Here is a 10932-nt window from a genome sequence, read left to right as displayed (position 1 = left end):
GGTAAGAAAAATAAAGTATTGAGATGAAGAACTTCCTCCAAATGGATGTTTGTTTGCCTATTCCAGTCATCCTGAGGCATCTCCTGTCCTTGACCCCCTTAATGGAAGTTCAAGGCTTGAGATTTCCTGGAACAACTGAATTGCATATCAGCACAAGAGTTTGGTGACTTGAAACTTACCTTTATGCTGAGGACATATGTGAGATGTGTTTTTCAGAATTCTCACCTGAACATTCCCTAGGCTTTACATCTGCCCTCCTTTTCCCAAAAGTATACTAAATTCACAGCCCATGTTGACAGCTGATCCTTATTATTTGTCAAATTTCTTTATGGCAAAAGCATTTTGAATGCTGAGCTGACTTCTCTAGAGTCTCAAACTTTTTGGTGAGGCAATTCTTTTATCATCCTATAAGGTCTACTGTGTTTTTAAGATGTACTTAACTTCATTTCTTTTAATTGTGTTCACTATGCAAGTTGAATAAAATTACCAAGCCTTTCATTGTTGAAACAAGCCTGAAAGGTAAATTATGCATCTATGATTGGAAGATTTGACTTATACTATTGCATGCAAGTAGCACTATATTCAACACAAAGCGTCCTCACCTCCTGTGATCCTTTTCTCAGATGTTATTTTCTCAGTGACTCCCATACTGACCACTCCCTGTCCCTTATCTGCTGTGGTTTTTCTTTCTCCATGGCACTTATCTTCTAATAGTCTGTATCACCTACTTATTAGTTTTATTTTCTGTCTCCTATTCTAGAAAATGAATTCTATGAGGGCAGACATTTTATGTTTATATCTTACATTTCCAATGGACAAGGAGAATGCCTGGGAAGTATTAGAGGCAATATACATTTTTCAATATATGAAGAACAAAGGAATGAAATGATTTATGACATATTTTTGTTTACAAAAAAAGTTACAATTTGCATTGAAACACTAAAGAGAGGATAGGAAAAACTAATGATAGTCATCAGCATACAGAGATTAATTAAGCCTCTCCAGTAGGAAGTCACAATTTCAGGGGGGAAATGGACCAGTACCCTGGATTTTCCTGAGTTGCGTTTGGGCCTGAACATTATTTCACTGAAAGAGACTGTTTCCCACAGGCTCAGTGTGATCCAGTGACCTGGAGTCTCCTTCTGGCATCATTGCTTGTATTTGCTCCACTCAGTCGCTGAGGAGTTCAGGAGCCCTGCTTCTTCTCATAAAAGAAGTCACCTCATCTGACCTGATGGAGGAATTCAGAGTTTAGTCAGGGATGAGATGTGGGCTGAAGGTAATATCCCATTCTTCTCTGGAGACCTCTAAAATCTCAAGCCAGAGTTGGAGGCTACTAACACAGACCAAAATTGTATGTGTCCACAAAGCCTACCCAAGCAGATACTATTTTTCCTGACAGACAGTTTCCAACCATTTTACTATCTAGTTTTGCTTTTCATTTCTCCCAAGCATGTACCCAGCCATAACTAAAGTTATGAAGCTTGTCTCATGATAAGCTCCTGTTGAAATTGGACATTGTCTTAAAGACTTGGAAGCACAAAAACCTTAATGTATGTCAGAGAACTACTTTTGAAAAAATGTGTAAACACAATATAAGTTTTTTCATCAGATTAAGTACTTTTTCTACGTGAACAAATTTGTGTTTCTTAATTACAAATTTTATTTCATTTTAGTAAAGGAACTCACTGTTGGCTGTGCTTTTACTATTTGGTATTGGGAAATCCACCCCTACATTTATTACAAGTTCCACAAGTTTCGCAAATGTATTTCAACCTCAGAACTCAATACTCATTTCTTACATTTTGTTGTATTATTACATCTGCCCTGAAAAAATAAAAGGTTTCAATGAGAAAAAATGTTTCTATCAAGCTCTCTCTTTAGAGCGCTCTTAATCTCATTATTCCTGAGACTGTAGATGAGAGGGTTCAACATGGGGATCACCACCATGTAGAACACAGACACCACCTTGTTCTGGTCAGTTGAGTAGCTGGATTTGGGCATCACATAAATGAATGTAATTGTCCCAAAGAACAGAGTGACTGCAGTGAGGTGGGAGGTGCAGGTGGAGAAGGCCTTGTGGCGTCCCTCGGAAGAGCGCATCTTCAGGATGGTGATGAGGATGTAGGTGTAGGAAACGATTATGACAAACACTGTGATCACAATGACAGACCCAGCAGAAAATGAGGGAATAACTGCGGGAATACTAATATCAGAACAGGAGAGTTTAACTAAAGGCGCAAAATCACAGAAAAAGTGATTGACTTGATTTGGTCCACAGAATAATAAAGAAAAGAAGGAAAGAGTAAAGGAGGATGCATTGAAAAAACTACCTACATAAGCCACAGAGAGTAATTGGACACAGATTTGTGTGGACATTCTGATTGTATAAAGCAGTGGGTTGCAGATTGCCACAAAGCGATCATATGCCATTACTGCCAGGAGGAAGCCTTCAGATGTCCCAAAGAAGGCTGCTGAACCAAGCTGGATGGCACATCCGAAATAGGAGATTGTGTTCCTCTCCAGTAGGAAGTTTACAAGCATATTGGGAGTGACAGATGATGAATAGCCTATGTCAGCAAAAGCCAAGTGACTCAGGAATAAATACATAGGATGATGGAGCTGAGAAGAGATTCTGATAAGAATGATTGTGCTGAGATTGCCAGATATGGTCACCAGGTAGATGCATAGGATGACCATGAAGAGGATGACCCGAAGTTTGGGATCATCTGTTAAGCCCAATAGAATGAACCCTGTCACTGCAGTGTGGTTCCCATCCACCAGGGAATCCATGAGATACTGTCGCTGGTATCAAAGAGAGCCTGTGATGGACAAATTATATTAAAGAAGTTATGAATTTGCTGGTTTCATTTTCCTTACTAGGCATATGGGAATGCACGATAAATAAAGCTGTATCATTCAAGCATTAGGGCATCAATCAATGATGTGTGCACCTGTGTTTTCCATTACAGTTTTAACAGAAACACCAGAATTCTTTCTTCAAATAATGTTGCTTTCTTTTTCATACTGTATTTTTTCAAAAATATCTTTGAAGGTGTTTTAGAGCCAAAGAATAAAATATATGACTGACAAGAATAAAAAACTTATTTTCCATTCAATAATGTTAAATAATTTCATTATTATTTTAAGAGGAGGAAACTGAGTCTCAAAGAAGTTATATAACTTGTAGAAGGCTACGCAGCAAGTTGTGAGTCAGAATAAGAATCCTATGCAGTCTGATTGTGAAGTGTTTCTTTAGTATATGCTATAATTGATGTTAAGTAATACTTACCAGAAAATGCTATACACTTGGCTATGGGTGGGTAACAGAAGGATTTAAGTTTTTTGGCAAGTACTGTATAAAAGACATGTCTAGTTCATTACATATTTGACAATGTATTTCAGTTAAACTAAACTATTTTTTTAAAAGGGGAAATACAACTGTTGTTGATGCTTATACCAGAAAGGAATTTCAAATTTGGTTTATGAATGAGATAACCTGTTGTAAATTTATTGAATATTTTTAAATGTTTACATTTGAAAATTTTTTTTATCAAGCAGAGTGAAATATCTATGTAATTGCTTTGCAAAAACCATGTTTGATGTTCAAGATACAACTAAAATAAATTTATTCAAACAAAGCAAATAAATAATTTTCTACTGTAACAATGTTTTCTAATTCAAGTGTAAGAGGATGAAATAATACTATTTTTACGTAATATAGTGTTTAACGAACTGTAGCATAAAAAGTTAAGGAATTTGCCCAGGAGTCCTCCCAGCTGCTACACAAGTGACCCTCATCTTCAAATTTTCTAGCTTTATAGTCTAATCCTTTTCCAGTGTATTTTGTTGCCAGTGACGGTAGAGCATTCATTATAAGGTGAGTCTTTCTTCAAGGATATTTACTAACAGTTTATCTCCAGAGCTTCTCAGAGCTGGTGGCTTTATTAGCATTATAGCTGGGTGCTGGGTTTATACAGTGTTGAAAGACCATTAAGTTTCTGGTGTTAAAAGTAAGTAAACATGGAACTGTAGCACATAGCATCCTTTGTGATTTGCTCTATAACTACTCGATCAGTTGCGCCTTGAGTGTCTTCACCTTTCTGTATATACCTTGTATTTTATAATAAGGAAAGAACTGCAAATGTGGAACCATATCCCATAACAATTTTTGAAATTACCTACATGACTGCTTGTTGAGCTGTGCATCAAGACATGACACCTTTCTGTATGTATGTTGTTTTTTACAATAATGGAAATGGCTGAAGTTGTAGAACTGTGACCCATGACATTCTTTGAAATTTGCTCTCTAACTGCTTGTGATATCATACTTTGAAAGTTATCACTGTTATGTGTATATGCTAAAGTTCACAATTAAAAAATGTTATTTGTGAACTTTTGCATATACACAATTTGCTAACTTGGTTTATACCTGTTTAGCATATATACTTTAGCATATACACATATAACTTTAGCATATACTTTAGTATATACACATATAACATTAGCATATACAGAATTTGCTAACTTGGATTATACCTGTTTAGCATATACACTTTAGCATATACACATACAACTTTAGCATATACTTTAGTATATCCACATATAACTTTAGCATATACACAATTTGCTAACTTGGATTACACCTGTTTATTCACATGAAAAAGATTGTGGAAACAGAATAAGTCAATTCAGGTTGCTTACTGATTGTTAACATTTTCCCTGTTTCCCAACTACGGCTTGGAGTAGAGCCATGGTTAGAGAATACAGTGTTCTCAAATAATGCACGAAAATCAGTATGTCAGATTAATTCACGAAAGCCAAAAGCTTACCTCTTGAAATAAGAACTAGTCATCTTTCAGTAATAAATTCAAAGTCATTGTGGTTTTATAGCTATCTTTCTTTATTGTTGGCTCTTGAGGATAAATCTATGAAGACTCTAGAGATTCTAATGTTAATTCAAAAGCATCATGGATGATTATCACATTCTCGAGTGGCTATTGAGTAGTTCAACACAAACACATCTAGCCTTTAAGGATTATGTTGTTTCTCAAGTGGTCAATTTATTCTTTGGTTTCTATCTAAATGTGCATAGTTCTATAACTCTCATTCAATAGTTCTTGAGAAGTTTAATATAACAAATTGTCTTATAGCTAAAGGCAAGTTCCAAGTTTACTTTGACATTTCTAATTACAGAAAACTCAGTACTAAACTTCAGGTTAAAAGCAACCTTATCTTTATCCATTCAATATATGTTAATGATACGTGGGTTGTATTGATATCCATAAGATATGCCTTTAGGTACCTTGGGGAATAGGTACCTAAATATAAATTTGAATGTTAATTACAGCTGTTTAATACAGAAACATCCCTCTCTGGTTCTTCATAGAAACTATTTTGGAAGTCAATCTCGGTGCTTCCTACATATCCCAGAGGACTCAAGCCACTGATGCTCTGAAAGTGACCTTTTCCACACAGCCTTTGTATTGCCTTTTCCTCCTTGTCTCTCATCCTCCCTACTTCTTCACCCCTGATTCCCGGGATCATCTACCAAATGAATTACCTACAGCAACATGATTATCTCAGGCTCTGCCCTCTGGGAAACTCAAACTAAACTAAGACAGAGATGCATTCCTGCTCCCTACCCCAATCCAGGTCAAAAAAGATACCTGAGAAACCCTCAGAGTTTGTTGTGAAAGCTCTGGAATAGGAAAGACATAGAGACTGGTGTCTGCTCATGCCTGAAAGAGCCTAACATTGCGAAGATGACTGGATCTCTACTCAAGTACAGCTTCAGCTTTCGCTGTTGTTTACCTCTTGTCCGTTTTTTCAGTTACAGCACTAGAGGAGCCAATTGTAGCTTAGTAGGTAAAGGCAGGCTCATTAATAGGAGGTGTTCCTGGAGAGGCTGACCATCCCCTCCTGCCTCCCTTCTTATACCAGTTTCTGAGCCTGAGTCAGACATAAATTGGGCACTGAGGAATGGGAGCCGAGAGAATTCTTAAATTGGAGAAGATTGAAGATTTGATTTCAGATTGGTCTATACTTTTAAAACCTGGTATGAATGTTAATACCTGAGAATGCCCCAGGATCTATGGGAAAGGCACATAATTTCATCTGGAGACAGGAGAGAAGAAATTGATAGAGAGGCATTGAAATGAGAGCAGTGAAGAAAAGTAAGTTGTCTTTTGCCAGCATAATACTCAATCTGCTTTTCCAGAAAAGGTTATGTTTTATTAGCATAACAGGAGAGCTCATTTTTATCTATAGTCTTTAAAACTGCAAATAATGAATATTACACTTTGATAGATTTGGGGGTGGGGAATTCTCAATCAAATTTTTTCATATAAATGTGGAAAGAGATTAAGTCCAAATTTACTTGTTTAAGGGAAAGGTAATATTACCATCATAAGGTGAATGATGATAAGAAAAAATAACCTCAGCAGAGTCTCTGGAACAGCCTTTCTTACTTCATTTAGTATAATTCAGTGGTCAATTGATTTTAGATGAAGGTTAAAGGTAACTAAATGGAGGAAAGGGAGTTTTTTCAAGAAATATTACAGAACAACTGCATATTCAAAGCCTTCCCTTATATACAAAAACTAATTCAAATAAGTCATAGATAAATTATAAAAATTTACAGAGATAAACATAGGAGAAAATTTTTGCACCTTGCAACAGGCAAAGCAAATATTTTGTAGTTATTACCCAAGAACCACAATGAAAATTAAAAATTATATATTAGTCAGTATTAACATTCAAAACATTTGTTTTTCAAATGACACCAAGCTAATACAGAAGGGAATATAATATTTGCAATGCATATATCTGAAAAAGGACTTGAGTCCAGAAAAATGAGTTGGAAAATGACAGCCCACAGGCTAACTACCTGATTGTGTAAGTAATGTTTTATTGGAAGACAGCCTTGGCAATTCATTTACATGTTGTCTATGGCAGCTTTTGCACCACAATTACAGAGTAGAAAAGTTTTAACAAGCACCATGTGCCTACAAGTCTATGTTATTTACTTTCTGTTTCTTTAAGTAAATGTTTTCAACCCCTGGTATATAATATACAAAGAATTCTTAGAGACAGATAAAAAGGAGTAAAACAGTCCAATTAAAAAATAGGTGAAACATTTGAATAGACACTTCATAGGAGATATATATTACCAAGAAGTAATTAAAAATGTTTAACTTTGCAAACTAAAAGAGGCTGAATCTAGAAGGTAGTTTACCAGGAGATAGTGTAGGGGTAGGGATAAGGAGTTAAGGCTTAAGTTGTACAGTAAAATTTGCTTAAATTCATTATTTGTCAGGAAAATACAAATTTAAACCATAGCTAGACACTAGTACACACCCATTAAAATGGCTAAAACTAAACAGACTGACAATACGAAATGTTGTGAAGGTTTTGCAGTATTTAGAATGCTCAGATAACAAGTGTAAATGTAAAACCGTCCAACAAACCTGGATAACTGACGCTTTTTTTCACAAGTTCCCAAACCTGGAAACAATTCCAAACCCCACCAACAAGTGAATGTATTTTTTAAAAAGTGGTGTGTTTATATAATGAAATCGTATTCAGCAGTAAATGAAACAGACTACTTCTACACACAAAAGGGATGAATCTCAAAATAATTAAGCTAAAGGAAAGTCGTCAGATGCAATAGAGTAAATATTGTATGATTCTCATTTTTCAAAATTATAGAAAAAGTGAATTAATCTGTATTTTCAAAAAGCAGATCAGTTGTTGCTTAGAACCAGGTTCAGGGAGAAGGCTGGATTGCAAAGGGCAAGAAGAATGATTGTGGAGTGATTGAAATGTTCTTTTATTTGATTATGGTTGTGGTTGCATGTGTATATATAATAGACATATCTGATCAAAATGTACACTTTAAAGGGATGCAGTCTATTTTACCTCAAAAAAGTTTAAAGATATCATTGTTCTTCATCTTGACTAGAGTTCAGTTACATGGGTATATAAACTTGTCAGCTCTTCAAACTTTACTCCTAAGATTTGTGCATTTTACTTTAACTATGACTCAATAAATAAAATATAACATTTAAAATTTGATTTCTGGCACTTTAGTGGGCTTTGGGATGGAGTGAAATTGGATGCATATATTCAATCCACCATCTGGATCCAGAAGTCCCTACTACAATAGGAGTTTTAGAATCAATTTGTAATTTCTCTAAAAAAAAATACTTGAAATTTTATTTGTAATTATGTTAATGCTAAAGATTAATATACTGAAAATTGCCATCTTTATGCTGCCAAATCTTCCCAATTTGGATTTCTAGTAATTTTTCATTGCAAACTGAACGTTGCAGATAATAATTGTACATGGAATCTTCTGAAGATTGTTGAGTTAATTCTGTGGTGGACAGCTAACTTTTCTGTATTTAAATGAAACACTTTCTCTGAATGGTTTCCAGCAGATATGTTTGTTGAGGTCTTGAGCTCCAGGTGTGTTTGTTTAGATGTTTTTCAGTTTGGTGGGTTCATTTTTTTTCTCTGGAGTTTGCTTGATTCCAGGTACCCACCAAATTTCTAGCTGCTCTTCAGTCCCAAGCCTTGTCCTCTGACCCTTTAAGCCACTACCATTTTATCCATTCTACATCCCACATTTTGCTTTGGTTCAAGAATTCATTTAGTGAAAGAAGGAGGAAACTCATAAACTTCTCCTATGCAATCTCATCTTTCATGGCTAGGTTCCTCTCTCATTTTCCTGTGCCATTTCCTCTGATCTTTTTGGAGTATTCCATGTTTGCATACTTCTGTGGTAAGCCTGGGAATGTGAAATTGCACTCATCCTTCTGCATTTCTTTCTTTCCCAGGATGTTCTCTCTAAATTTCCCACCATGCTATCATACCTGAACTCCAATCTCTGCCAACACCAGCTTACAAATCTGTGGTTCTATTTGTCATCTGCTCTGTGGAAATTGGGGGGTGTTCTGTAGCAAAAACACTACAACTTTACAATTCTTATCCATTGCCATTGCAGTATTTCAGTGAAAACAATTCTGAGATTTCTGCCTGTTTTTGATTGCCATCCAGTTTCTTCTGCTATTTTAAAAATATTTTGTCTAGTTTTCATAACTGTTGCCTGAGAAAGGATTATTCTCACTGCTTTATACCACTATTTCCAGTAGCCAGAACTCTTGTCATTGAGCTTTTCAGTTGCATTCCCTTTATTGCCATGTTTATTGGCCAAATGAATTATTGTCTTGTGAAATACTTGCACATACCTCTTGCCTATTTCTTTTTCAGGTTGTCTTCCTTCCTACTGATATATATGAATTTTTATATATTATCTATTTCAGTAGTTTTTAAATTATATATATGACTAACATTTTCTGTCACTCTATGACCTGACTTTTTACCTAATAATCTCATTTGGTAAAAAGAGGTTATTCATTGAATATAGTAATTTGGTATCAATAGTTTTCTTCAGAGGTAATATATTAGTTTTTGATGTGAGATACTGTTTTGGTTTGCTAAAGCTGCTGAAATACACTATACCAGAAATGGACTGGATGTTAACATTGAGGATTGATTAGCTTACACATATGCAGTTCTAAGGCCATGAAAAATGTTTGAATTAAGGCAATAACAGGACTACACCTTCTTTGAGGCTACTTTACTGGTAAGCTTGGGCTCCTCTGTCATTTAGCAAAGCACATGGCAATGTCTGCTTGTCTCTCCCTGGTTTCCTTGTTTCTAGCTTATGGCTTCAGTAGCTTTGTCTCTGCTCCTCTGGGGCTTTTTCTGTCAGCTTCTCTTAATTTCATACCTTAACTTCTGCATGTGTTTTATCCTCTTAGAAAAGACTCCAGTAGGAAGATTAAGACACATCTTGAATAATGTGGGCCACATCTCAATTGTGAAACCTAATCAAAAGTTACCACCTGCAATACGTCTGTACCCACAGGAGTGGATGAAAAGAACATGGCCTTTTCTGGGGTACATAACAGCTTCAGACTACCACATTCCATCCCCTGGACCACAAAAAGATATGTTCTTTCCATACGCAAAATATATTCATTCCATCTTTTCATTTTAATAACAGTATTAAATACAAAGTCTATTCAAATTCAGTTACAGGTGTGGTCTGTCCTGGGGTAAAATTCTCCTCAGGCTGTGGACCTGTGAAACTTAGAACAAGTTATCTGCCTTCAATCTACATAGGAGGGACAATCACAGAGTGGAGGTTACCATTTCCTTAGGGAGAAATAGAAAGGAAAACAGGGGTCAACGGACCCAAACAGTTCTGAAAACATGCATACTTCTTTAGATTTCCAGGTCTGAAAGTCATCTATAGAATGACATTTTGTCCTCCAGGTTTGATAGAGCATCAGCTCCATACTTTCCAAGGGCTTGCACAATGGCCTTGATCTTTCCAAGTACTGGAGTGAGAGATTCAACATCTCCAAACATTGGAGAGATGGTTGTGCTCTCAGCTCCACCCTGTTCAAGCATCAGGGTGGTTCCATACTCTCTGCCATCTGTCTCTGGGGCACAGGCTCAAATGCCTCAGAGAAGTGGGGTGTTGGCCAGACTCTTATCAATCTCTGGGAAATTTGCCCCACCCTCTCTGAAGCCTGGGGTGGCAGCAGTCTTCCTGAACAACAAGTTGGCCAAGCTCTCCTCAATCCCCCAGGCATTTGAGAGCCCTGGGATGGTAACACTCTTTCTGAACAATGGGGCAGAAGGCTCATCCTCTGCAAACTTGGGCAAATTCATACTTTTCACATGTATGGGTGGGTTCACTCTCCTGGCCTGAAGTGTATCTTATCCTCAGATCTCAGCTTCCATGGTTCTACCTTCGGTGTCATTTTTCCTTCAGTCTGCCCCCTTTCTGTCCCTTTTATTCCGTGCTGGAAGTGATTCCAACATTCATACAGATTTCTCATGAAAATTTGTCAGTTT

General features: G+C 36.4%; 1 protein-coding gene across 1 annotated transcript; it reads right to left on the bottom strand.

The window, feature by feature from the left end:
• Positions 1-1845: 1845 nt before the first annotated feature.
• On the bottom strand, positions 1846-2794 carry LOC119536317 (olfactory receptor 502-like). Its single transcript, XM_037839076.1, has one exon. The coding sequence runs from the start codon at positions 2791-2793 to the stop codon at positions 1846-1848; it is 948 nt and encodes a 315-aa protein (XP_037695004.1). The 5' UTR covers position 2794.
• Positions 2795-10932: the final 8138 nt, after the last annotated feature.

This window comes from Choloepus didactylus, chromosome 6 (assembly GCF_015220235.1).
Source record: "Choloepus didactylus isolate mChoDid1 chromosome 6, mChoDid1.pri, whole genome shotgun sequence".
In the NCBI taxonomy this organism is placed as follows: domain Eukaryota; kingdom Metazoa; phylum Chordata; class Mammalia; order Pilosa; family Megalonychidae; genus Choloepus; species Choloepus didactylus.
Note: the sequence above shows the minus strand (reverse complement) of the source record. Positions and strands in the feature narration are given on the sequence as shown.

Coding starts and splice junctions, on each gene's coding strand:
- LOC119536317 (XM_037839076.1), bottom strand. CDS start 2,793: ATGGATTCCCTGGTGGATGGGAACCACACTGCAGTGACAGGGTTCATT.